This window comes from Hipposideros armiger, unplaced genomic scaffold (genome assembly GCF_001890085.2).
Source record: "Hipposideros armiger isolate ML-2016 unplaced genomic scaffold, ASM189008v1 scaffold_134, whole genome shotgun sequence".
Taxonomy (NCBI): Eukaryota; Metazoa; Chordata; class Mammalia; order Chiroptera; family Hipposideridae; genus Hipposideros; species Hipposideros armiger.
The window spans coordinates 1321726-1346628 of record NW_017731484.1 but is presented as its reverse complement, the minus strand read 5'-3'; the positions used below and the strand labels follow the sequence as shown (position 1 = coordinate 1346628).

Here is a 24903-nt window from a genome sequence, read left to right as displayed (position 1 = left end):
TAGGTCAAGCAATGTCACATGATCCAGAACACAAGAGCTTTTGCTCTTCATTTGATATTAAATAAAAAACACCAGGTAAAAATGAAAGGTGAAAAATGTGTGGAACAATAAAAACCCAAATTCTACAGGCTACACAATCATGACCGTAAGTCTAATACAAATGATTTCTAAATAATCAGATATTTGCACAAAAGTTTCTGTACAAAGATGTTCATTATCTTAATTGTGTAAAACAAAACCTAAATGTCCAGAAACAGACTACATTTGTAAAATAGAACACTATGTGGCCAATAAAAGCAAATGTCTTGAAAAATTATTAACATGGTGAAGTTACAGCACACAGCAAGTTTATGTACTGTAAAATTTCAATTATATTCTAAACATGAATCCAACATTAAACAAGTTCACATAAATGTGTATATAAACAAAAGGCTTGAAGGAAATCCATTAAAAAAATGAATCGTTGTTACACATAGGCTGTGGAATTACAGAGTGTCTCATTCTTATAAAAATAAAATTTCCCAAGTTTTGTACAATGCATTGGCATTACTCTCAAAGGCAGGAAAAAAACCTTAAGTTTAAAAAATATTAATGGCCAATTAAAAACAACTTTAAAAGGACAAGAGAACACTGTTGATATACAGAAAAGTACAGAGAACTCCCATAGAAAAAAAACTTCCCCCCCACAACAGAAAATTATAAGCATAGTGAAAGACTGTTTACCTAATATATCAGTGAAGTGTTAAACAGAAATTTATTATAAGCTAATACTAAAAAGCACATTTTTCCTTTCATCTAGCCTTCACTTGCCATGAACAAAATTATAAAATAATTTTTACTCACCTCTTTAGCCTCTGTTCTAGTAACACTACTCTGAGAAGCAACTTCACTTCCTTCTTGAAGTTTCTTTTCCTCTTTTATACCTATATTCACATTGAGCACATCATTAATTATTTCATTTAGGCAGAGACTATATGACAGATGAAGTTAAACAAACTTTTCTGAATGAAAGTAATGTTAAGATAGGACAAATAAAATTGTACATAAAGCCAATTAATCCTCCCAAGTTTCAAAATGTGCATTAAAATATCAAAGGTGTATGTAGTGCTGCTGTCCAGAAACAGCTTAATTTCATTTAATCCAGTGGTTTTCAAAAGTTATCTGAGTGAAGAAAAGTTCTCACAGAATTCCTATAAATATCCTATGGAACACTGCCCTGCGAAATATTATTTGGACAAGTGGCACTACAGATCAAGCTTTTACCTGATTTTTTGGTGATTCGGAGAAGCCGCCTTGCTGCCGGGGTGGCCTCAGGCTGAGGCTGGGAGCTGGTGCTGCTCTCGGAAGACTGCTGTATCCTCAGTGCCTTCTCTAGTTTAATCTCCTCCAGTGTCTTGATATGCACCTCCTGCATAGACTTTGTTCTACCTGCAGGTTCCTCTGATTGTCCTTTGCTGGCAACTATGGGTGGTAAAACCACTGGTTTTTTCATTTCATTATCAGTCTTTAACTTGATGCAGGTTACATCCTTTTTGCATTTTTGTCTCTCTGCTTCCTGCTGCCGATGTTTCTTCTCAGCCAGGACCTCAGAGAAGGTTTTGATTCGAGTACTGGAGGAGCTTCTTGTCCCTGAAGTAGAATCATCAACTTTTGAAGGTCCTTCTGTTTTGAGTTTAGTTTGCAGTTCTCCACGTTTCTGACTCGCTCTTTCAAGAAGAATTTCTTCCAATGTCTTAACGTGGATCTCACCAGCTTTAGTAACTCTCTCTGTTTTCATGGGGGAAAAAACAAGTCACTGTACTTGGAATTCATCTTTCAATGACTTATGGTCTCTCTATTCTTGCATCAGGACAGAGTGCAACAGAGTGGTATCATTTATGTAGGCAATTAAAATGATCAAAAGTACATTAGTTTCCATCTCAATTTTATTTTTTTATTATTATTTTTTTTTTGTAGAGGGCAGTGTCACTGGCCCTCATATGTGGGATCCGAACCGGGGCCCTCTGGCGTCCCAAGCCAGTTCTTAACCATCGCGCCACTCGGCCGGCCCCATCTCAATTTTAGAATACTGCATGTTTCAGGTAGTGGCCCTCAAGGAAAACTCATAGGGAGGCCAAAATTTCTGATTTGGCTTTCCATTCAGAAATTTATTTTTGAGGAACCTGAAAGCCATTTATCAGTTGGAGAAATTTGTTATTATAAATCTTACCAATAAAAACAGCAACGATTAGGGTCAGCTGAGTGGCGCGTTGGTTAAGAACTGGCTTGGGATGCCAGAGGGCCCCGGTTCGGATCCCACATATGAGGGCCAGTGACACTGCCCTCTATAGCTAAGATGCTGAACAACAGCTCAACCTGGAGCTGGGCTGCCGTGGGTCGCCGGCGACGGCGTAGGATGCAGCCCCTGCTGCAGTGGGTTGCCATGGGCTACCATGTGTAGCCAGCAGCCAGCATGAGCCATCAGCAGCCACTGTGAGCGGCCGTCCAGAGGCTGGCAACTGATCTGCCTCGCCCGGGAGGAGTGCAATGATGGTGCCAACTTGGGCCAGTGAGGCAATGTCCTCCACAACTGGACTGAAGAACAGAAGGACAGCAACTTGTCTGTCCCCCTTCCCCCAATTCCCCAGCGCTGTTCCCCTCCCCCAATTCTCCAACTTAAAAAAAAAAATCTAAAAAAAAAAGCAACGAATTAATTTTTCCATTCACTCATAAACACATGCTGACACTGCTAGAAATGTAATGGCAAGCAAAATGCAAAATACAATCTCTACCCACATGCAGTTTACAGTCTAACAGACCAATAATGAATCAACAAAGTATGATAATGATAACAGCTTTAAAAAAGTAAGTATAAGGCTATATAGGTGCATGTAAGCAAGAACACCAATCTTTGACTAGGAACTGTTTAAAGGAAGCTTTTCAGAGAAAGTAATATTTAAGTGATTTTTAAAGGATTAAGAAAAGGTAAAATAGGTGACAAAACAGAAGAAAAATGGGAAAGGCCCAGAGATCGGCAGGCCACCGACGAGCTTTTATTTATTTATTTATTTTTAAAGATTTTTTTTTTATTGGGGAATTGGGGAAGGGGAACAGCCAAGTTGTTGTCCTTCAATCTTAGTTGTGGAGGCGCCAGTCACCATCTGGCTGCCCGTCGGCAGCTCACAGCCACTCAGCTCAAGGTGCCATGTTCAATCTTAGTTGTGGGTGGGCATGGCCCACCATCCCATGCGAGAGTTGAACCAGAAACCTTGTTGCTAAGGGTGCACATTCTAACCACTGAGCCATCCAGCTACCTGTCGGCCACTCAGCAGCAGCTCAGCTCAGGTGCAGCTCACTGACCCATGTGGGAATCGAGCCAGCGATTCTGTTGTTGCTCAGAACTTGAGCTCTTAACCAACTGAGCCACTCGGCTGGCCCTGACGAGCTATTTTTAATGACACATTAATCATTCTACATCTGTTTAAAGATCAAACTTCACACTTGGCAGATATGCAATATCCTCATTACTAGAGGGCTAAAGAAAGAAATAATGAAGTGATGTGGTGAAGTGATGTGGAAAAAACAAGAATTTGGAGATTATAAACACACATATTTAATCACTAAGTAACAGCTTTTAATGAAAGATCGAAAACAAAAAATATTCTTTTACAATCTTAAACACATCATGTTGTCTCACCTTCTGAACCTTTGAATATGCTGTTGCTTCTACGTGGAATAGTCCCTACTAGTCTCACTTCTGTTGCTTCCCAGTTAGTTTTAATTGAATTTACCTTAGAACCTGACACCCTCCAAATCTAGTCTGCTTCTCTAATCACGGCACTCATCGTGCAGTGCCATAATTGACTGTATTTCCAACGATACTAGACGTTTCATGAGAACAGTGACTACATTTAGTTATCTGCCATATTTAAGTACAGTACCTGTTAGATAGGAAGCACTTATTTACTGATTGATTTCCTTAGGTTTTTAAAATAAAAATTCTTCCATTTCAAGATGGTAGATTGATCTCAAAATTACCATTCCAAGAGGGTACAACATGAATGGTGATATGGAGCCCGTTTCCCTACCCTACCAAAATTTTATCAAAACTTTAGAGAAGATATTAAAAGCAGAATAAATCCACAACAATGGAAAACAAGGATTCCACTGGCAGAACATAAATCTTCAGCAATTTCTGAGACAGTAAGCAGATGTTGAATTTATAGAAAAACAGAAATAGATAAACTGTAGGAGTGAGATGTTCTTCCAACAGAGTCAAAGAAAACTGCCAGACTAGTATGAAAAGCAATAGTGGGTAGAAATTTAAGGATGGCCTATAGACCCCTATAGAACAGTTGGGCCAGTCATGACCTTCTACTGAAAACTGCTCCCTAAAAAGAGAGTATACTGGGGAAGGGAGCACATTATGAGGATGCTGGGGCTGGAGAAAAGGAGAGCATGAAAAATTTTAGGCTTTCACAAATGCCTAGCAAAAAAAGGAAGAGGGAGGGAGAAGAAAGTAAAAAGCAAAGCTAGAAAAGTTTAGAAAGCAGTAGCACTCTGAAAGAAAGTCTTTCTTATTGTAGTAATCGTATCAGCCCCTCAGCCTTCCAGCCTGCAAGCTGCCTTTTAATAACCCTCTCCATTTAGGCAAACATTTTAAGTCAGGTCTCTCAGCCCGGAGAGAGGACTACTTGGAAAACAGACCTTTAGAATCACAGAGGAAACCTAGGCCAGGTACTTATAATTATGGAAAAGCAACAACATTAAAAGTAAACCAAAATAAATAGTGTGATGAAGTAGACAAACTAATACATACAAGCATTTTTTTAAAATTCAAATTAGAAACCCCAGAACAGCCAGAAATCAGGGTGTAAAAAAGGACTGAATAATTTAAAAAGACAAGGCTGGTCGAAAATCAGCCATCTAGAACAGGGATGGCAAACTGAAGTCCATGGGACAAACCTGGCCATGGTCTAAATTTTATAAATAGAGCTTTATTCAAACACAGACACAGTTATTCATTTACATATTGCATATGGCTGCTTTCACACTGTAATGGCAGAGTTGAGTAGTTGTGACTGAGACTGTGGACTGCAAAGCTTAAAATATTTACTATCTGAACCTTTATAGAAAAAATTTGTCAATTCCTAATCTAGAAAATAAAGCCAAGCAAAGATCATAAAAGGTGAGACAAAAAAACCCAAAGGGATATTATGTATAAGGGCATGGTTAAAAGACTGGTGGAGCATGTCCAAAACGCCGTCTAACAAGAATTCCATAAAGAGAAAACAAAAATATTTTTTACAAAAGAATAAGAATACTAGACATCAGATTCCCTTTTCGTAAGTGTTGGTAAAATCTTAATATCCAAATCAGATAAAGATCAAATAAAAAAGGAAAAGCACAGGGGCCGGCCGAGTGGCTCAGTTGGTTAAGAGCTTGCTCAAGAGTTTGAGCTCTGAGCAACAGCGGTTCGAGTCCAGCCCAAGCTGAGCAGCCGCTGAGCTGCCAACAGGTAGCAGGATGGCTCAGCTAAAAAAAAAAAAAAAAAAAAGGAAAAGCACAGACTAACACCATTCATAAATATAAATATAAAAATTAAAAAGCATCAAACCAAAACCAGTAATGTATAAATATGCTAAGTAGTTGAGTACATGGATGTTCATTTTATTTTTTAAATTGTACACATATATACACTTACGTAGTTATGTCTAGCAATTTAAACAGCTTAAAAATTACAGTACAGGAAGAATCTGAAGAAGGAAATTATTACTTAAAACCTCAATACCCAGATAAAACCAATGTTAATATTCTGGTGTATTTTTTTTGCAGTCTTTTATTTAGGGATATATTTTTATCTTTATAAAATTGAAATCATCTCATACATGTGGACTTCTTCCTGAGAATAAATTTCTATTATAAGAAAATAAATTTCCAGGCTGGCTGAGCGGCTCAGTTGGTTAGAGCACAAGCTCTGAGCAGTAGGGTTGCCGGTTCGATTCCCACATGGGCCAGTGAGCTGCCACTGAGTTGGTGAGAGCGTGTGCTCTTAACAAGGTTGCCAGTTTGACTCCTGCACGGGATGGTGGACTACACCCTGCCCCTCCCTCCCCTGCAACTAGATTGAAAGCAGTGACTGGACTTAGAGCTGAGCTTGTGCCCCGTCACAACTAAGATTGAAGGACAACAACTTGACTTGGAGCTGATGGGTCCTGGAAAAACACAATGTTCCCCTTCCCCAATTCCCCAACACTGTTCCCCTCCTCAATTCCCCAATAAAATCTTAAAAAAGAAAAAAAGAAAAAGCAATTTCATCAACAAAAACAGAAACAAAACGGGGCCAGCCAAATGACTCAGATGGTTAAGAGCACGAGCTCTGAGCAACAAGGTCGCCGGTTCAATTGCCACATGGGCCAGTGAGCTGCACCCGAGCTGCTAACAGGTGGCAGAATGGCTCAGCTGGTGAGTGCACATGTTCCTAACAACAAGGATGCCAGTTTGACTCACGCATGAAGTGGTGGACTACGCCCACCCACAACTAAGATTGAACACGGCACCTTGAGCTGAGCTGCCCTGAGCTGTCGACAGGCGGCCGGATGGCGACTGGACTTGGAGCTGAGCTAGCTGCGCCCTCCACAACTAAGACTGAAGGACAACAATTTGGCTGTCCCCCTTCTCCAATTCCCTAACTGTCCCCCTTCTCCAATTCCCTAACTGTTCCCCTTCCCCAATTCCCCAGTAAAATCTTAAAACAAACAAAAAAACCAAAACCTCTTCATTTTACCCTAAGGTGATGTGTTCTTTTACAACCCTTTTTCATTACTGTTCAGAACATGACTTTTAATGACAGCAATTATTTTAGTATACAACTGCCCTAACTTAATCTAACTCCTTTTTGTTGGATATTTATGTTATTTCTAATTTCCTATTATCAATGCTATGATGAACAATCCATTATGCCATTTTTAAGTACAAAAAGAGAATTCATGCCAGAAAGTAATCAATTACTTAAAAAAAAACCAAAAAAAAAACCCCACAAAAAAACGAAAATCACAAGCCCTAACTTAACTCAAAAGGTAAACAGAAGAAATAGTAAAGATTTTATAGCAAGGAAAACAATATCAAAAGCTGGTCTTCGGGTTGACCTACCTGCTGCCTCCTCACTGTCTGGACCAGCTGAGGTGCCTAATCGTTCCTTCAGAGACTTGGAAACTTGAGCTATTAAAAAAAAATTTAAATATTGAACCAAAAGTTGAACAGAGGCTTTTTATAGGTCAAATATCACAAGACTAATTAGTCTTCTAATGCAAATGCTTTTTAAAAATGTCTCCAGGTCTTAAACTTTTCTTTCTACAGTACAGATCTACGGGAATTATGGACTCCTTAAGCACTCTGGAGAGCTTAAAGGTTTATCTTTCTTTAGATATGAAAAGCAAAAACTCTGAATTTAATAATATAATTTTATCATACAACCTTCTAAAATCTTATTGGCATCGAAAGGTTTTTTCCCCCCTGAAATTTGAATATGCTCGTTAGTTATACGTCTTCAATATAATTGATAGGCAAAGAGAAGGGCAAATTGGCTGCAAATCTTGTGCTTCCATAACACTGTACTTTTCCTGTCACAGGATTATTCACAATATATAAAAAGTATTCCTAGCTGCCATTATACTAGAAGCTCCTGAGGATTGTGATGGTGTTTATTTTATCCAATGATGTCTACCTAGAATCTATCAAACACTCAAATGTTTGAATGAATAAAATGAATAACAAAAATAATCTAATTTATCTGAACAAAAAGAGTAACAAACCATACCCATTAACACTACAGGACACAAGTGTCAGGACTACACACTCACACACGAAACGCACTGCAACAAAGGTACCTTTTTTGGGTGTTTTGTCAGCTTCTGGAGCATCTACTTTCTTCCCTAGCCTCTGCGCAAGGCTACGCTTTAGTGGAGGATCACTGTCACCACCTACAAACAGAGGGTTAACTTAGTTTAGGAGTTCAAGTCAATCTTCAGCCAGGTCAAGAAATATAAGCAAAAACCTACAAAGTAAAATACTTCTTTAAGTTTTCTGCATTTATACGGTGTGTTCATTCACTAGCTTCCTTAGTACTCAGTGTTAGAGAAGGAATAAAAATGTCCCAAAAACAAAGTGGTAAAGAAAGGGACAAAAATTAGAATGCATAAATTAACACTTACCTAATAATTGACTAAAATTACAAAAGATTTATAAGTGCTGGTTAGGGCTAAAATTCAGAACTAGGAATTCATGGAAAAAAAAATCTTCATGTACAAAAAAATCTTAATAGGCCAATTGCTGAATTCTAGTTAAATTTATGTTTTAATGTACCAGGGATGATTAAGAGGACAGCAAAAGAATCACAAAATTTAAAATTTTTGTGTGACATGAAGACTCTGAAGGCCAAATAGCCCATCTCTTCAATTCCAGATAAGAAATTTAAAGTTATGAAAGATTCTGTATCATATCCAAGTAACCAATTAGTGATGGAGCCAAGTCCTGAGTCAAGTTTCCAGACTCCTGGGTTCTTACATTACACTGCTCAATACAAGCTGTTTAAATGTCATGAGTTGTTAAAACTTGTGTTTGTTGGACAAGTCGGTAGAACTTTTTTGGATTGCTTGACTAAAGATATAAACTTTGCAGGGTCCCATTAAAAACGTGAAAGACGCTACACAGAGTATAATTTTCTCACTCTTCTCATTTATAATTTAAATATGAAACCCCAAATCACAAAGTTTATATGTATACTGATATTAAAATAGCTTATTTCTATATATTTTTTTACTTAAAATTTCTCAGGCAGTGAGAATAGTGTCAAAAGAACACACAAAATGTAAGATTTCATATTTACATTTTAAAAGAGTATAAAGGAACCTATGATGCCAGAGAAGATTTTCAAAGTAATTCTTTTGAGACATACAAAACTATTCAGTTAATAGGATAAAATACTTCCCTAAGTATGAACTAGCACTAATAAATTCGGCGACTGAATTTTTGTTAATTGGATACTCCTTTCCTCTCTAAAAACTCAAATTTCAATTTGTCCATAGAAAGATATTCTTTACTGTTGTTTAAACCTAGTACTTTCTAAAGAGTTGGCCATACTCAAATTAAATTATAACACTTAATTTTTATGACTTCAATATAAGGTGTAATAATGCATATGTTAAAAACATGAGGAAACTTTATAAGTGCTTTCAGCCAAGAATTCAGGGCATTTGTATCAAGAGGATTTTGGAGGAGGTATCATGTTAATACACAAACAAGCAGAAAACAAAGGTAATGCACAAAACTTACCTACTGAAAATTTTCGTTTCCCCAATCTCTCAGTGAGGTTCAATCTTACCATGGGTTCTTCTCCTGAAATGGCAAAAAAAGAATTTCTCTACCATTAGCCCATTTTTCTGTATTCAGTACATACTGATAGTAACATAAATCCACTCAGGCAGTCTCTTGAAAATCAGATCTCAGTCTTAAGGCATATTATTACATTAAAAACAAAAATATTTAACCTATTAAATAATAATTTAAATAGCCAAATACACAGCCCAAAGGGAAGCAATAACACAGCACTAATTATTAATATTCGGTTGTTGGAAAAGTCATGACGTATTTTTTCTGTTTTTCATTGCAAAAATGCGCCATAACTTTTCCGACAACCCAACAGTAGCCAAGTATACAAACACAAGTATACACAGACCACTGGACAACTACAGGCCAATCAGTCTCTCTCTTCCTGTTTGCCTAGTGACTTGGTGGTGGTGGAAGGGGAGATAATCCTTATTTCTTATCTACCTTGGGTATGATGTGTAAATAGAACATAAAATTGATTCTTCTAATCAATTGGTTATAAACTCAACCTATACTTTTGCTTGTGCACTTCGATAATATTAAGTAAAATCTTACTCTCCACTGCTAGCTAACTCTGTTATATAACTTTCTTTGATCACTCCAGAAGTGAGCTCTTTCCTGATTCTTTGTTGTGTGAATGGCACAAACATTTACCTGTACCTGCATACTACAATTACTTGCGTCATATTCCTCACTAGATTTAAAACTATTAAGGGAAATATTTCTATAACTTGAAGGATTTATTACAGTTCTTTATCCATAATAGCAGTCAAAAAATTTGTTGAGTGGATAAAAATAAACAGTAAATATAAAAGTTAAAGATACATATATGTGAGAATTGCATGAGTAAGAATTTCAACCTTTTAAATAGAGTCAAACGCACTAACTTCTTTTCATCTTTCTATCTGACCAACATACTGAACTCTTACTGCAAATCCATCAAAGGTAAAATAGACACAAGGATTTTGCTCTCCCAGTTATTCCAAAGAGGTAGCCTGACAACTCTGAAGACCTACCTATACCTCACCTTGTTTGTTGGACAGAGTTACTGTCCTCACCACAGTCCGGACATTCTCTTTTTCAAGACCTGGTATGGGCTGAGGTTGGAGTAAAAGACTGGAAACTCCCGAAGAACCTTCTAAATAAAGCAGGTCAAAAAACAGAGTATAATGTATGGGAAATAAAGCTATCACATATCAAGAAATATTTAATTGTGACCAGGCAGTCCAACACAGACCACTAGACAACTACAGGTCAATCAGTCTCTCTGTTCCTGTTTGCCCAGTGACATGGGGTGGTGGTGGGAGAAGGGGAGATAATCCTTATTTCTTATCTTCCCAGGGTATGGTGTAAATAAAACATTAAATTGTTTTGAGTGACTCAGGCACTCAATCTACTTTCATGTAGCAACAAGTCTAACATTCTAAAGTTAACCTCAGAAGCATACCAGGTATCAGGTGTGTCAATTCAACCTTTTTCATCTAAATTCAATCATTTGCAAAACACAACTCCTATACAACACACTTTACCAAGAGAGTACTTAGAACCAACCACTTGATTCTCTCTAAATACTACTTTCACACTATAACTTTTAGGGTTGTAAATATATAAATCAACCAAGCTGAGGCAAGCTCCAGAAGAAAATCCTAGCAGCTCTTGAGACTAATTCATCTACTACAAAATAAAGTTTTTCCTCTTTTAATATGGTTTATATACTGCTCTTTAGTTATATTTCTCAAGATAAAGAAGTTCCTTCGGATTCTTTATTGCTTAGCTCTGGATAGCTAGGGACTGAAACACAGCTTTAATGAATTGAAAGAGCAACCATGATTTTAAGTCCGTTTTTTTCTTCAAACCAGCCACAGAAGTCATTTTGGCTGTTGTCAATGGTTCTTATTATTGAAAGTGTCCTAAGTATTTTTTTCTAGCAACATTCAATGATCTGTGTCAAAACTGATGACTTACCACCTTGCTTCTTGGATTTTTCCTTCATTTTCTTTGACTTTATTTCCTCAAGAGTTTTTATTCCAAAATTCAAACATTCACCTGATAAATGCAAACAGGAATCATATGAGGAACTAGCACCTTTCCACCTTTGTGTTTTATTTGTACATGGCAGGCATTCTGATGTTTTCTAAATGGGTAAGACATTGTGTTAAGTGTGTGTAGGGGTTATGTGTGTAATGGGGGCAAGGAACAGGGAGGTGGTGGTAATCGTGAACAAAATTTCAAAGGTATTTAAAATAGTTTGAACACATTCAATACTGCTGTAAGATTTATAAGTGGGAACCTTAATCAATACAGCCTCTTCTTACCTTGTTTTAAATTGACTCCAGGTTTCCGGGCAGAAGCCATTCGTAATCCATTATGAACTTCGGGAGTTGGTTGCAGGGTAGGTGTTTTGGTTTCATCACCTTCCTCAGAAAACTGATCTATATTATCAACATTTAAGGCAAATTTACAATTAAAAACAGGCCTAGAGCTTTAATCCTGATTCTGTCTAATTCACTAAGTGACCTGATCACTTATTTGCCTTAAAGAAAGAGCTAAAGCTTACCATCATCATCTTCATCATCATCTGCAGCATTGATTACAACTGGTGGATGTGTGGGGCTAGGAACATTTTCTGAACTTTCTACTTTCATCACACTTCGCAGCTGAGGGGAGGGATTAGACTGGACAGACAATTTGTTCTGTTGAACCGTGAGCTGGCAAGCCTTCACTTCCTCTTCTGGTGACTCAGGCACAGTGGGCAACACAGCTAGACATACAAAATCAGTCATAAATTAAAATTATAATCTCAATTCATCAAAAATATGACCATCTATGATAAGTTTGGTGCATTTTCCTTACCAGCATTTATGTCTTTTTACCTAATCTCCCAGTTAGGCTCTAAACTTCCAGGAAGGGAAAATGTGGCATTTAGTTAATACTATTCACTTTACGTAAACACACTCAAAGTGGGCACTCAAAACACAGAATAAACAGGAGGCTAGCTAGATGCATAGTGACTGCAAATTCTAGACATGTAATTTTAATATTGAAATTCTAGGCTTTTTGCTCAGTAAGAAGTAGCTTTTAAGAGACAGTAGGTAACACTTTTGAACCAAACCAGAAGAATCTTGGCCCAGAGAATCCATTTCTTTCAAAAACCTCTATGGGTCTGAAAAGAAAATGGGAATGAAGTAAGCTACAGTAATCTAAACTGTCATGCAGGAAACACTTGTGAGGCTGCGTGGCTTTTGGTGACAGTTCGGATTGTGACTTATCAGTTTATGAATATGTACAAGTCATTTAACCTTAATAAAGTTCAGCTCCTTCATCTGTAAATGCAAATACCACTCTCTCACAAGAGTATAAGAAAGCAACGTATATAAAGTACTTTGAATAGTATACATAGTAGATGTTCATTATATAGTAATTATTCTTTTAAAATTAAAAATATCTCACTTTTGCTTGGAGGTAGGAAAAGACCATCAACATAACGTCCTCTGTTATGATGGAAAGCACAGTTTAGTTTCTGACATCCCATTGGTTGATTTTCCCAATAACAAGGAATCTCACTGCGTTTTTTCTGTAAGGGGAAAAACACATTGTTTTCAAATTAAAAAACGAAGTGTTGTTTTCTGGACAAAGTTCATACATGGTGTTCGAAAATCCGAAACATGAGATAATTTTGAGCAGGAGGAAGAGGGGTTGCTGAAATTCACAAGCTCTAAGCGTGCCGGAGAGATGAAGGGAGCTGGGAAGCAGTTTATCTACTATTCTTTCTTCCTTGCCCTCTAAATGCCTACACTTAATTTAGAGATGCAGGATACTACAGTAGTTAAGATCATGAATCAAAGATAACAGGGTTTAAATCTCTATTATGCTACTTACTGGCCACGTAATGTTGGACAATTTAATGTCTCTGAGTCTCACTTTCTACAACTATAAAATGGGAATAACAGTGGCTCTCTATTGATTTCTTATAAGTATTAAATGAAATAATATACATAAAACACTTAGTACATAGAAAGGACTAAATAAACCAGTTATTATTTGAAGTTGAGAGTTCAAGGATTTGAGAAAAACTTTCCCATTTGTGACTTCCCACAGCAAGGCACATGTAACACACTGAGGATGGTATTTTTCCTTCCCAAGCTACCTCATTCTTATGAAGGAGAATGAGGGGAAAAAACAAAAAAAAAGAATACCTGCACATCTAGAATAAACTGCTACATCACAGGATATATGTCCAACAGAAATACATACATTAGTTCTAATATATACACTAAATATGTATAAAAATATTCAAAGCAATACTATTTGAATAGCTCCAAAATGGAAACCCTAATGTACACCAACAGCTGAATGGATAAATACATTGTAATAACTTTATACAATAGAATGTTATCTGGAGCTTTGCTACACTTAACACCACAGCTGTAGAGTCAAAGAAGCCAGACACAAAAGAGCATATACTGTATGATTCTATTCACACAAAGATCAAAACAGGCAAAACTTCTCTACTCTGTGGTAGAGTAGTCAGGATGGTGATTAGTTCTGGGGGTTCGGTTAGTGAAGATGAAGGGGGAAGACAGCGTGTTGGAAATGTTCTATTTCTTGATCTAGGTCAAGTAAGTATACTATTCACTTGGTGAAAATTCTTCAAGTTGTATGATTATGACTTGTGCTCATTTCTATACATATTTAACAAATAGCTCAACAAAGAAAAAAAAAAGACCTGATAAGCACTTCTGAAAAGGACTATTCCTCTGATTATAACCTGCCTTAAGTTGGATCTCTCAACATAATAAGCAGCCTAGGGTTTAAAATTCCAGGAAAGAGCAGCATTACTTCAGAAAATTTTAACTATGGAGAGAAACAATGGCCATTCCAAGAAGACCCTTAAATGTATAAAAAGGGGCTAAGATCAAAGTCTACTATACTGAGAGACTGGTAATTTGATAATACACTATGTTGGTAGGGATATGCTGATAATGGAAATGTAACGTAGCTCAACAGCTTTGAAAGGCAATTTGGCAAATACTATTTTAAAAATGTATGTCCTGAGTTTACTGCCACATGTATGATTACTACTTTTAAAAAGTAAGCAAGTACCTTTACCTTTCAAAGAATTGGGTAAAATTTATTAGTTTCCTGTCATACCCCTCAAATAGGTATAATAGCTACCATTATATTTTAGATAGGAATAACAACAATTACTCGATTCCTCCTCCAACAAGGCAGAACCTAATGCCAATCTTCCTTACCCCTAAGTTTATCTTTGCCTAAGTGCTTACTCCTTTCTGGGAAGCAATTTTCAAATGACTGGATGACTTCTATAACAGCCTCCTCCATATATATGAGTCATATGACATTTACTTGGTCTGTTTAATATCCTTAATGGATTTTTGTTTCTAAATGAAAAGTAATACACATGCAATGAAGATGACTTGAAAAATAGAAATAAAGGCCTGTTATGCTATTCCCCAAAGAGAATCACATACTGGGGCCAGCCAAGTGGCTCGTTCAGTTGGTTTAAGAGTTAGCTTAATAGTGTGAGCTCTGGGCCGGCCGAGTGGTGTGTTGTTTAAGAGCTGGCTCGGGATGCCAGAGGGCACTGGTTCAGATCCTACATGAGGGCCAGTGACACTGCCCTCTACAGCTAAGATGCTGAACAACAGCTCAACCTGGAGATGGGCTGACGTGAGTTGCCAGCAACCAGCGTGAGGGGCCAGCAGCCAGCGTGAGCGGCCAGCAGCCGCAGTGAGTGGCCGTCCAGAAGCTGGAGACTGACCTGCCTCACCCGGGAAGAGCGCAATGATGGTGCCAACTTGGGCCAGTGAAGCAACGTCCTCCACAACTAGACTGAAGAACAAAAGAACAGCAACTTGTCTGTTCCCCTTCCCCCAATTCCCCAGCGCTGTTCTCATCCCCCAATTCCCCAATAAAAATCCTTAAAAGAAAAAAAAAAAAAGTGTGAGCTCTGAGCAACAGGGCCACCAGTTCGATTCCTACATGGGCCAGTGAAGCTTCGCCCGAGCTGAGCTGCCAAAAGGTGGCAGGATGGCTCAGCTGGTGAGAGCACATGATCCTAACAACAAGACTGCCTGTTTGATGGTGGGCTACACTCGCCTGCGACTAAGACTGAACTCGGCGCCTTGAGCTGAGCTGCCACCCGGATGGCTCAGCGGATAGAGCGTGCGCTGTTAATAACAAGGCTGCTGGTTTGACTCCTGCATGGGATGGTGGCTATGCGCACCCGCAACTAAGATTGAACACAGCACCTTGAGCTTAGAGGCCACGAGCTGCTGTCAGGCAGCTAGATGGCAACTGGTGCCCTCCACAACTAAGACTGAAGAACATGACTTGGCTGGTCCCCCTCCCCAATTCCCCAACACTGTTCTCCTCCCCGAAATTCCCCAATTAAAAAAAAAGAGAAAATCACATACTCTGGTATAGAATTCTTTTACTTTTTAAAAAAATTGTAAATGTATAGATGCACACTTAAAGATATTCCATATAATTCTATACATTTTTCATTTAGCAACACATCCTAAATAGTAACATTCTTCAACATGATTATTTCTTTAAGTTTTTAATAGGTAAAATATAGCACCTGGTCCAAAGGTATAGAGTTAGGTTCCTGCAAGCTTCTGGTCACAACATTTTTATCAACTGATCAATACATAACCTTGTTTTCTGTGTGCTTATGTTTAAAGACACCTTATTTAATATATATCGTTGATTCATTAATACTGAACTCAAGATATAGAGGAAAAACTGATGGTTGCTAGTTGGGAGGTGGGTGGGGATGAGGGAGACGGGCAAGGGATTAGACAACATAAATAGGTAACTACAATACTGCCACAGGGATATGAAAGAGAGTTCAGGGAACATAATTAATAATGTAAATATTTTGTAGAGTGTCAGATGGTCACGTCTTGTTAGAGAGATCACTTCATGGATGGGGTAGGGGCTAGATCACTGCACTGTACATCTGAAGCTGATGTTGTATAATATTTGTATTTCAACTATAATTGAATATATAGCTCAGCTGGTGAGAGCATGTGCTCCTAACAACAAGGTTGCCAGTTCCACTCCCTCCATGGGATGGCTGCTGGGTTATGCCACCTGCAACTAAGATTGAACACAGCACCTTGAACTGAGCAAGTGTGAGCTGCCCACAGGCAGCCGGATGGCAACTGGACTTGGAGCTGAGCTAGCTGCACCTCCACAACTAAGACTGAAGGACAACAACTTGGCTGTTCTCCTTTCCTAATTCCCCAATGAAATCTTGAAAAAAAAAATTAAATAAATGTAATCTTTCAGAGGTAAAAAAAACATACTGAACTCAAGTCCAGTGGACCTATAACTCACACCTGAATGAAGCTTTATCTATTACATGTATTTTCTTTCCTGTGTTTAGGAACATTACACAGCACTGTAGCACTATCCTTGGAGGCCATTTCAAACAGGAAAATCACCAGTAAAAAAAGCACACACACACACACGAGGCACTAAATAGGCCATGAAAAGGATACCTGTTTATAGTATGAGAACTGTAACAAGAAGGCAAAGTATAGCCTTATTCAATCTCAGCTGGAAGTGCTTACATCAGGTAACTCAAATTTTTTGATGCTCAGCACATTTGTAAATGACTGACCATGAAAGCAAGTATTGATTTGGGGTTTACAAATAAATTTTAGCGAGTAGGTAAATTTGCAAGTATGGAACCCACAAACAATGAAAACTGACTGCGTATAGAAGGGGTCTTACAGTAAAAATGCTCATTCCCATTTGTGTCCCACCTCCATAGCCGTTGTTGTTAAGTTTCTCCATTATTCTTCTAGAGATTTTTAAAATGCATATGCAAGTGAAAAATAAATATAAATTCTTTTCCCCCCTCTTTTTCTACACAAATAGAAGCATATTACACACTTATTCTGCCCCTTACTTTTTCACTAACAATATACCCTGATCTTTCCATATCAATTTAAGCCGTTTCCATTTAAAAAATTTTTTGTCAATAGCTGCCCAGTACGCCACTGCATGAATGTAGTAAAATTTATTTTAAATGGTTAGGTTGTTTCATACATTTTACTATTACAAATTATGCTACGAAGGGAAATTCTGCATCTATCTCATTTTGCACGAGTACACTTGAGACACAGGTATAATAGTTTTGTAAAATGCAGCCAAATAAGCCTCTGTGCAGACAAGTTAACAGAGCAGCCCTAAAATTGCTTTCCTTAGTGTACTTGCAAGGTAGGCCCCTGGCTGGCATGTAGGAATTTGGCACCTAAAATGTCCCTAGACTGTTTGTATAAACCATATGCCTTATGCTGAACACTGCCATCCTGCCATCCTTCTGGAGTTTGGTTATGTATTAGGTAGAGGGTGCCTACGTGACTGGTCCCAATAAAAACCTTAGCTGCTGACTCTCATGGGCTTCCCTGGGCAGAAATGTCCCACACATTGCTGCATTTTCATGGCTAGGGGAAGTGTTTGCTGTGTGGCCTCTCATGGGAGGGAGAGATCACAAAGAAACCCAGACATGGACTCCTCCAGACTCTGCCTGTGTCATTTTCTCTTATGTTCAGAAGGCGTAGCCTTGCTATATCACTGTAATAAACCTTAGCCAGGAATACAACTATATGCCAAGTCCCAAGAGTTCTTTTAAGAGACCCTTTAAATGTAGATGTTCTTAGAGACCCTGACACATCTTTCCTAGGAGTTGTGCCAATTTACACTCTGCCAGCAGTGTTACAGCATGATTTTTAAAAAGTTAGATAGAATATTCCTTTCCCTGGATTTTAGTGAATTTCCTACTATTTGGAAGACAGGCAGCACAGAATACAGTTATGAATAAATCTGGAACCAAACTAGAGCAGCTCTATGACACCAGGCAGGTGAACTACATATTTAGTCTCCTTCCTTCCCCAACCCCTCAAACAATTCAGTCCAAAGTCATTAGGTGAGGCTGAGAGAGGCAGGCTTTCATGCTGGGAAAGGGAAAGGTATGTGGCCCAGAACAGGGTGTGAGAGCCTAACTCAGGTGAGGAAGGTGTTCACTTGACAAGGAGGGGCTGACATAGGGGTTGGTATGAGATTTGCATGGGAGGATGGTTTGGCACAGAGCTGGAGCCTGAGCAGGGTAAGCAAGGTGAGCGAGACCTCTGTGCAGAAGGGATCTCAAAGCAGGGGAGGCGGGTGTACTCATGGAAGGTCTGCCCAGAATGAGCTCCGAGACCAAGCAGGGTGAGGAAGGCAGGGCGTTCCTGAGTGGGGGCCTGGTACAGAGTCAGAGACTGAACAGGGTGAGGAGAGTAAGCACCTCACTTGGGAGGGCTGCCCAACAGAGTATCAGAGCCCAAGAGCATGAAAAGGGCATCCACGGGGGGGCAAAGGGCTCCAGAGTAGGATGTTAGGAGCCAAGCAGAGTGCGGAAGGAGCCCTCACAGTGGCGCGAGGAGGGAGGCCTGGTACAGGGTTGGCATGACAACAAGGTGAGAAAGATGTCCTCGTGGAGGAGCAACCTCATGTGTGACGTCAGAGCCTGAGAACAAGGAAAAGGCTGGTTTACGTAACTAGAGAACATCGAATAAATAATACTAAGAACAATGGGAACCAAGTTTCTCACTTTTGGAGGAGTTACAAGTATGGAAAAGGAGAAGCCTAGACTAAACCTTGCAGTTTTGGTGAATTGGGGGCATCTATGTGAACTTATGATTTTTAATTAATAAAGTTTATTAACATAAAGTAATAAACAATTATGTAAATAATTGTTTTATAAAGTAATAAACATAAAGTTATAAAGAATTATGTAAATGAGTGTATATATACATTTATATATTCCCGTCTTCTGTTCACTGTAGGCCTGGAAGCAGTAACACTCCAGGAGCAGGAGCAGCTCAAACCTTTTTTTTTAAAATTTTTTAATTCAAATTTTTATTTGTTTACACTTAGGTACTGTTTTTTTGTATTATAAAGGAATTTCAGCATTTACTTTTTAACATATTATGGTATAAGAAACTTTATGTAACAAATAATTATAAAACACAATCAAATCTTATTTCTATACACCATTTTTCACTAAAAGGAACCAGAGCTCCTTGGAGATTTGGCTGATCCAGGGCTAAAGGAAGAAAAGTACAGGGTGAGCCTAGAAAATCTTGTTCAAGTCAGAAAGAAAAGAGGTATTCAAAGAATGATGAAGCACCAAAAGGACACAAAAGCAGCTTGAAGGGCTCTTACTGGGCAAATCTGGGTGTACTTGAGGATAAAAAATGATAGTAATGGAATACAACACATTCAATAAGCTAGGAAACCATGAGTTTGCACAAATATAAATAAATCACTGAAAAAAATAAAATGAAAGTTTGATAAGAAATGGGATAATTACAGGGTCTCAAAGTACCTCTCTACAAAATACTTATTACAAAAAGAAAAACTCATAATGAGGCAGTCTAGTAGATACCACCTTAATGAAGTAATCAAAGTTAACCACCACCAGTGACAGGATAATTAAAATTATATGCCACCTAATAGTACATAATGCGAAGAATATCGCCTGTGTGATATTCCTGCCAAAGATACAAAACCTGAATTTAGTAATGAGGAAATATCAGATTAACCCCAATTTGAGGGACATTCTACAAGATAAACTCTCCTCTAACTACCAAAAGTGTCAACGCCAATGAAAGGCAAGGAAAGACCGAGCAACTATTCTAGATTGAAGGAAACTGAACCTATCGATAAAGGACATTATTAGTACAATGGCAAAACTTGAGTAAGATCTAAGGATTAAATGAAGGTAACACACCAATGTTAATTTTCTAATTTTGAAGGTTGTATTTAGTTATAATACAATGTCATTCTTGTTTGTAGGAAATACTCATGAAAATATTTGGAGGTGACAGGGAATGTCAGTAATCTACTCGCAAATGGCTTAGAAAAAAAGTTTTATATTATACTTGCAACTTTTCTCTAAGTTTGAGATTGTTTGAAAATAAACATAGAAATGCAAATACTCCCCAAATATGTCATTTTTACCAAGCTGCCTTCCAGAAAAATGATACCAATTCATACTCTCTAACATCTAGGTATTAAGTGAGCATTATAATAATGACATAAGTTTCACTAGATCATTTTTAAAAATTTAACTCACATGTTATATGTCATTTCCCCAATATTTTTTATTGCACCATGGCACCAGACTACTTATCATAATACAAATTCAAAACTTACATCAATCTCCATGTGCCGAAACCTGCACACCTGTCGAAAACAGCGCCCTTCTTGCCATAATGTGCAAACAGTTTCATTTCCTAGTGCAGCTTCACAGTGACGGAATGGACAGCTGTCACCCTGTAATCAAAGAGAACACAGAAAAGAACTGTGGTACCGAAACAGAACCCAAGTAAAATGTTCATTATAATAATTTCTTGTCATCTAGACAAACACAAAGGAGTAAGGAGAGCAAGGGAGAGGACAACTGAGATGTGATAACAAAAACAATCAGGGATCAACAAATTTATAATTTCCTACAACCTATTTCCTGACAGCACCCTTCATCTGATCTGACGAGAATGACACAAGCTGAGAGACAGGGTTGAAAAAGACAAATGGGAGTATTGGATACGCTTTATAAATATATTTTACAGTTCATCTTCAACACCGTTTCATACATTCCAACTTGTGCAATTAGCTTTTGACGGAAAATAAGGAAGGAGGTTAACAGATTAGGATTTAAGTATAATCTCATGGTTCATTACATACTTTATACAATGGTACTGTCTGAAACAAAATGCTACTGTTGTGTAAAATGCTATATAAGATCAAAGCTTTGCTCAAAACTAGTAATTTTAAACATAGCACCAAGATGATTTAAGAAAAGTTTTTGTTATCATGTACACTTATAGAATTAGTCATAAAGGAACAACAGAAAACAGCAGATAAATCTAAATGGAGCTACAGTAGAATCAAGCAGAAAACTAGAAAGTTTTGACAAAGAAAAAGCAAAATAACTACAAAAGTGTATTTAGAAGATGGCTTTAAGTATTCAGCAGGAAATCTGAAGAAGTCAAATTCAATCCATGACAGTTTCTAGAGGTAGAACACAACCCACCCATTCATTTAATACAAATAAAAGCAAAGTTGGAAGCCACAGGCCAAAGTGCTCCTAATTCTAAAATCACCCTGAACAGATTAATTACAGGTAAGAGACCACTGAATGATGACTAAATGCTATGGACCGTTTCACTTTTGTTGAACATGAAGAACATAAAATGAAGAGGGAAAAAAAAAAAGAAGAATGAATTATCCTAGGAATGCTATCCTTTACTAAAAAAACTGACTACAGATAATAAATAGTTCAGAAAACCAAAACATAAAACCTAATATGTTGGGAAAATCTTATCCAATTTTATTAGGGCAATCATAGAAAGAACTGATTTAGAGATTCCAATTCTTACTTTGGTGCATGTGGAATAGAAAAAAAAATAGCAGTCTTCTCCTTGATTAGGCATGCTGGGTAGGTCCTTAGATCAAAAGTGGCTTCTTGAAAACAAGCCACTGCTTCCACAAGGCGAGGACCAGCTTCAAGTCCTCTTGAAACCGGTTAATCTTCCAAAAGACAACTCAATCACAGAAATCGTCTTTAAAATGTAATCCTAAAATGAGGAGATAATGAATTAAAACATTTCAGGTAAATTTCTTCCAATTTCCTCCTCCAAATCACCAGAAAAATGAATCACATTGTTAAAACCAAATTTTAACAGTATTAGTATGTACTTGTCTACACAAAACCTTGTGAACAGGTTCATAGTTTACTCTTATGTGATACTGTACATTCTCATCTACACTGTAAAATTTTTGTTAAGAATAGCCATGCCCTTCAATCTTTTGTAGTCTCTGTGGTGCTTTTTACATTACTTCAGCATAAAATTAAATAAGCATTGCTGACTCAACAAATGATCTATATTTCAGATTATAATGGGACATATTATTTTACACAAAATACTTGCTAAATCTACATTTCTGACTTGGTAATTTTTTTATCTCACAAAAGTTTCAGTATTTTTACAAGCATTTTTGTTATTTCAAAAATATATAATTATAAGTAGGTGGATATAATTATAAGTAGGTGGATGAAACCTCTAGAATAACTGGTGAAACAATTACCCCTGAAAATATCTGTAGAGCTAGCTTATATAATGAAGATGGCCAAAGAGTGGCACTCCGTTTACAAATGAGCAAAAGAGGTCCTTGGAGTTCTTCCCATAAATATATTTGGCCCTTGAACAATGTAGGATGAACTGTGCAGGTCCACTTATAGGTGGATATTTTCAATTGACCCTCACAGTTCAAATTCGCATTGTTCAAGGGTAAATTCCTAGGCTGGGACACCATGTATGCAGAGGGCCGACTGTAGTTACAAGCTGATTTTGGACTACACAGCAATTTCAATGGAGAAAGGATAGTCTTTTCAATAAACAATGCTGGAACCACTGGACATCTGCATGAAAAAAATATAACTAGACACAGACCTTACACCTGTTACAAAAATTAAAATGGATCATAGACCTAAATATCAGGTGCAAAAATATAAAACTCTTAGAAGATAACACAGGAAAAAACCCAGGTAACCTTGGGCTTGGCAATAACTTTTTAGATACGCCAAATGCACAACCCATGAAAGAAAACACTAAGTTGGACTTCATAAAAATCAGAAACTTCCACTCTGCAAAAGCGCCATTAAAACGATGAAAAGAGGGCCGGTTGGGTGGCTCAGTTGGTTAAGAGTGTGAACTCTGAGCAACAGGGTCGCCAGTTCGATTCCCACATGGGCCAGTGAGCTGAGCCGGAGCTGAGCCGGAGCTGAGCTGCCAACCGGTGGCAGGATAGCTCAGCTGGTGAGAGCACGTGCTCCTAACAAGGTTGCTGGTTTGACTCCCACATGAGATGGTGGGCTATGCCCACCCACAACTAAGATTGAACACGACACCTTGAGCTGAGCTGCCCTGAGCTGCCAACGGGCAGCTGGATAGCTCAGTAGTTAAGAGCGTGCACTCTTAGCAACAAGGTTTCTGGAAACAGGTAACTGATAAAGGACTGGTATCCAAAATATACAAAGAACACTTAAAACTCAACAGTAATTGTTAATTTTTAACAATAAAAAAATGGGCAAAAGATCTAAACAGACACCTCAGCAAGGGAGATATACAGATAGATGACACATAAGCATATTAAGAGATCATATGCTTGTCAACATTGCATGTTACTGGGGATCAAAAATTCCTTTTAGAATAGCTAAAATTCAAAGCTGACACCAGCAAATGCTGGTGAGGATGCGAAATAACAGAGAAGAAATCTGGAAGAACATACACAGTAGTTACTGCCAGGGTGGTAGAATTATAGGTAGCTATTTATTATTTTGTTTAATGCTCAGAATAACATTAAATTTTTAAATATAATACAACATACACATAATAAAAAAATTAAGTCTGCCCTTACTAGTCTGACCAACACTGATCCACTACAGAATGGGACATGGGTTGAACCTTTAATAGCACCTCAATGATCTATTAGCAGGATTCCCCTGGCCCCAAACTCCAGGGAGTGCATTTTACATTCTTGGGTACACCAAAAGGTATCAAGTCTCTAAGAGATAGTAGAGTGACACATATGTAAAAAGGAAAAGTATTAGATGAAAAAGAAAAAGTTTTACAACAGAAAAACTTTTTAGAAAGCAAAAAGAAAAGGCTTAGAGGTCAATTTCATTCCTGAAATCAACATTCCAAAGAAGATACATGAAACTGCTGCCGGTTTAAGAAAGACCCTCTTCCCAACACACTAATCAAACAAAATGGCACTTACAAAATAGCAACAAAACAGCACGAAAGCACATTTGGGTTTTTATTCTTTTTTTGCAATTTTTACAAACTAGGCTCTGCAAAACTCCCTCAGAGATAAGCAAGGCACAGAGAGATTGAATCCTGAGTGTATGGGCACTCCCTTTCTAATGTTTTAACAGTTCCTTCATATATCTGTTTTACACATTTAAACAACTTTCAGTAGGGGTAAAGAAGGAATATAATTGCTTTGCAAGAAAATGGCAAAACAAAATCTAGAGAATAAAAATTGACAGTAATCACTACTACCACAAATAAAATCCCAAACCAAGATGCATACTGATATATTTCTTAAGTTTTAAAAGGAAAAATACATAAGTATCAAAGATGCCAAGAAAAACCTGATTACTTTTCAACAGAAAAGAGCTGTCTGAAAGTGGGAGGCCAAGATGACTAACTGGTCCTCTCCCACCCTACCCCTCTATTAATGTAGGAAAAAAGAAATTCTTTTAAAATCCTCAAGCTCTCAGCAAGTTTTAAAAAATATAGTTTGACACAAATGAACACATCACTATGAAGGCAAGAGTGGGAACAAGAGAAAACTTAAAAAATAAGAAAACTCAAATTTCTAGCCTCTTTCAAAGATTTTGACATTCAAAAAGTTTTGAAATCTCTTTTGAAATCTAGAAGGATAAAC

General features: G+C 37.7%; 1 protein-coding gene across 8 annotated transcripts in view; it reads right to left on the bottom strand.

Annotated features, from left to right (window-relative positions):
• The window catches only part of ZC3H11A (zinc finger CCCH-type containing 11A), a 39992-nt gene that overhangs the window by 3941 nt on the left and 11148 nt on the right, over positions 1–24903 (bottom strand). For all 8 annotated transcript variants that reach the window (XM_019649698.1, XM_019649691.1, XM_019649694.1 and 5 more), the window contains 12 exons: positions 21828–22025; positions 20602–20721; positions 12817–12940; positions 11924–12127; positions 11682–11798; positions 11332–11412; positions 10394–10504; positions 9313–9375; positions 7869–7961; positions 7132–7200; positions 1264–1767; positions 844–923 (listed from right to left, as the gene is read on the bottom strand). In XM_019649698.1, the coding sequence (XP_019505243.1) occupies positions 844–923; positions 1264–1767; positions 7132–7200; positions 7869–7961; positions 9313–9375; positions 10394–10504; positions 11332–11412; positions 11682–11798; positions 11924–12127; positions 12817–12940; positions 20602–20721; positions 21828–21881 (1620 nt within the window). In that variant the 5' untranslated portion in view covers positions 21882–22025. The remainder of the gene's footprint in view (positions 1–843; positions 924–1263; positions 1768–7131; positions 7201–7868; positions 7962–9312; positions 9376–10393; positions 10505–11331; positions 11413–11681; positions 11799–11923; positions 12128–12816; positions 12941–20601; positions 20722–21827; positions 22026–24903) is intronic.